General features: G+C 37.2%; 1 protein-coding gene across 1 annotated transcript; it reads left to right on the top strand.

The window, feature by feature from the left end:
• The first annotated feature begins 678 nt into the window (after positions 1 to 678).
• LOC105810034 (olfactory receptor 5G3-like) lies at positions 679 to 1,623 on the top strand. Its single transcript, XM_012643942.1, has one exon. The coding sequence runs from the start codon at positions 679 to 681 to the stop codon at positions 1,621 to 1,623; it is 945 nt and encodes a 314-aa protein (XP_012499396.1).
• Positions 1,624 to 3,929: the final 2,306 nt, after the last annotated feature.

Below are 3,929 nucleotides of genomic sequence, written 5' to 3' on the forward strand. Positions count from 1 at the left end.
AGAGTAAATCTATTCTGTCTTTTTTAAGGGAAGATCTTTATGAGGATGAAACTATCTTTTGTTTCTACTAATCTTTAGAATGCACCACCTCTTAGTCAAGTGTGTATATTATTTTTTCCACATCCTTTTATAAGGGAAAATAGGAAATAGACTAATACACACATATGTGAATTGTGTCCTAATAACATTAGGATGTTACTGATCATTTATTAAGAACAGGAACTCCTCTCCTTAACCTTTCCCTGATGTCTAATGTTAGGAGCTGAACATTTCATTGGTTTTCACAGTATTCCTTTAAGGGTATCCCTAAGTAGGCTTTATTATCCCATCATACAATAACATGAAATACAAAGAGTCATGCTCATTTCATATGTAACTTTATAATCTGAGGGAGTTTTTGATCGTATACTTTGATGACTCTTGATGGGAGAGTATGCAGAATCCAAACAGGCCAAGAATAAATTGCTCAAGTTTATACAGGGTCTTTGCACAACTGCTCGGATCCAGAATCTAGGAATATTATCTCCCAGTTCAACAATATTTCACAATTGTCTGTTACAGACTTGTTTAAAATAATCTGTCATTGGCTTAAAAAAGTATTTGTAGTTGTTAGGGATTGGTTTTGTTTCCTAATAAAAATATTTCTTTTTCTTGCTTGTGACAGATTACAATGAAACAATGGAAAATAAGAATCAGACAGTAGTGACTGAATTTACCTTCCTGGGCCTCACAGAACATCTCCATCAGAAGATTGTCCTCTTCGTCATGTTTCTCTTAGTTTATCTCATCACCTTAGGGGGTAACTTCGGGATGATCACTCTCATACGGATTGATCCCAGACTCCACACTCCTATGTACTTTTTTCTTAGCCACTTGTCCTTCGTGGATATTTGTTCCTCTTCTTCCATTGCCCCCAAGATGCTGTGTGACATCTTTGCGGAGAAAAAAAGCATCACTTTCCTGGGTTGTGCTGCACAGATGTGGTTCTTTGGTCTCTTTGTGGCAACTGAGTGTTTTCTCCTGGCTGCCATGGCATACGATCGGTATATGGCCATCTGTAAGCCCTTGTGGTATACACTCGCTATGTCGCACAGGGTCTGTACGCAACTGGTGGTAGGGCCTTATGGCATGGCTATTATAAGCACTATGACTCATACGATTTTCACTTTTTGCTTACCTTTTTGTGGTCCAAATATTATCAATCACTTTTTTTGTGATATTTCTCCACTGCTTTCCCTAGCATGTGCAGACACCTGGATCAATAAGTTGGTGCTTTTCATCCTGGCTGGGGCTATAGGAGTGCTCACCGGTCTGATCATCATGGTCTCCTATGTTTACATCTTGGTGGCTATCTTGAAGGTCCAGACTGCTGAAGGTAGGCGGAAAGCTTTCTCCACCTGTTCTTCTCACCTTGCAGCTGTCTCCGTATTGTATGGGACTCTTTTCTTTATCTATGTTCGACCTAGTTCAAGTTCTTCCCTGGATATCAATAAAATGATTTCTCTGTTTTATACTGTGGTGATTCCCATGTTGAACCCCCTTATTTACAGCTTGAGGAACAAGGAGGTAAAAGATGCATTCAAGAGAAAGTTTGAAAGGAAAGTCTTTCTAATAGGCAGGTGAGATAGAATTCTACTTGTGTTGTATCATAGAGGTTGGGGCAAAATATATAGTAAAAAAATCATTAGACTGGAATTTTGAGGCTGCATGGGAATCCTGTCCTAGTTCTGCCAGTTCACAGATTATTTTTAAAAAGTGGATAATTTCGTGAATATTTTTCTGCCTTAGTCTTATTACCTGTGACATGATGGGGGTTTCAAAATAATATAGAGATGGATTGAACAAATACATGTAAAAACATACTATTATAGAACGAAACATAGGTGAATATTTGGACAAATTTGAGTGTATTTAATCCAGACATGAGAACTAAAAGTTATAAAGGAAAGATCAAAATACTACACACAATGTTAAAAGGCAAATAATGAAATGAGAGAAAATATTTGTGCACATGTGCCAAGCAATGGGATAACAACCCCAATATCCATAAAATAAAACCAAATTCACAATCAAAAAGAAAAACAATAGGTAAATGGGTAAAAGAATAAATAGGCCATTCACAAAAAAGGGAATGCAAATTTCCAGTATTATACAGAAAAAATTTCCACATCATAATTGGTTAAATAAATGAAGAAAAATGAGAAGGCCAATGCCGTGCCTTTCAATGATGATGAAACATTAATAGTTGTCAATGATGGCGAGGTTCCTATTTGGCTATGTGCACACTCATTATTTCCTGTTCACAGTATGGATGGCTCCATTTTTACAAAGTAGTTTGGTAGTTTCCATTTAAAATGATAAATTTGCTTGGCTTTTGACCCAGAAACCCCTCTTTTAGAAATCTAGACTACAGAAATATAAATGCCAATGCATAGGGATTGCATATATTGCACTATGTGAATTGGTAAAAAATTAAAGGAAATACTTGAATATCCATCATTGAAGAAAATAAAGTATATTCTTTCTGTGAAATATTGTGCAGCTAATAAAAATAAATAAATGATGTTTTGATAGATGGACCTAAAGAGAACTATTGTATACAGTCACTGCTAGGTGAAAAAAAATCAAGTTGCAGATCAACGTGAAGCACTGATCACACTTTTTAAAAGTGAAAACACATATAATGCATGAAATATGCATACATATGCATGTGTATAGGAACATAGAAAGAACTATTAAGGATACACATCAACCTGTTAACAATGATTACTTCAATGAGAGTAGCATTGGAGGTAGGAAAAAAAGCTTTTATTTATACACATTTGAATTGTGCCTTATTCATGCCCTCAGGTTCTACTTAAGTTCAATCCAGATGTACCTTCTTCATCTTACGATAGACTGTTGCTTTGCGTGTCTAACTTCACTTATTAGAGGGTCCGACTGGACCCAGCCTATTACGGGCAGACCTGGATGTATGGACACATGGGGTGCCCCTTGTGCAAGCATTCCTTTTTTATCAGGTTCCAAAAACAAACCAGGAGCTATTTCTCAAATGCCATGAAATTCTTTGCTGCAAATGTCAGGAACTCGCTTCTGAATTCCAGGACCTGAGTTGATTTCCCACTGAGGCTTGTAATAAGCTCAGTGCTGCATCTTTTCTTACTGATACAGCTTTTAATATTGTGGTGTCTGTTGTATCATGTAGTCCACATGGCAGAGCTGCTTCTAACTGGGATCTGCTGCAGAGCCCTTTCCTACTCTGCATGTCACTTTGCACTGGCAATCTTCTGTGCCATTTGATATATGGGCTGAAACAATATACCTAGCTGTGGAATATTTTGCCTCCAAAACTCGAAGAAGCCTACCAAGATACTATTTCTTTGTGAGTTTCCCTTTGAAGGGAGTGTTCAAGTATGTCCTTAGCACTGAAGCTGTAAAAATGTTCCCAAAGTTCAAAGTTCCTGAATCTTGATACAATTTCTCTCACACCCTCTGGAGCACATGCGTTTTACCAAGGCCTCCAACATGCTAGCAACTGCTTGTGTACCCTGCTCTATCAGTAGGATGTTATCAAATTAATAAATCAGTGTGATCTTTTGTGTGATGTTTAGGTGGCCAGACATGTTCAGTCTATATTATGAAGAAGAGTAGGAAAGTTAACATAGACTTGGGACAAAATGGCAAATGAATACACTATTGTTGATCTCATGTAAATATAAACTGTTGTTGATCTTCTTTTCTAGCCAGAATAGAAAATAATTCATTCCCCAAATCAGTGACTGTATACTATGTATCAGAGATGCTATAAATGATCCCACGTATGGTATAACAGAACTATTGGGGCTAACACTTGGTTGAACTTGAGGCAGTCTACAGTCATTCTCTAGGAACCGATGGTTTCTGCAAGGGCCAGACTGCAGAATTAAATA

Source organism: Propithecus coquereli, unplaced genomic scaffold (assembly GCF_000956105.1).
Source record: "Propithecus coquereli isolate 6110/MARCELLA unplaced genomic scaffold, Pcoq_1.0 Scaffold202, whole genome shotgun sequence".
NCBI lineage: Eukaryota > Metazoa > Chordata > Mammalia > Primates > Indriidae > Propithecus > Propithecus coquereli.

Excerpts from the sequence above, each read along its gene's own strand:
- LOC105810034 (XM_012643942.1), top strand. The coding sequence starts at position 679 with ATGGAAAATAAGAATCAGACAGTAGTGACTGAATTTACCTTCCTGGGC.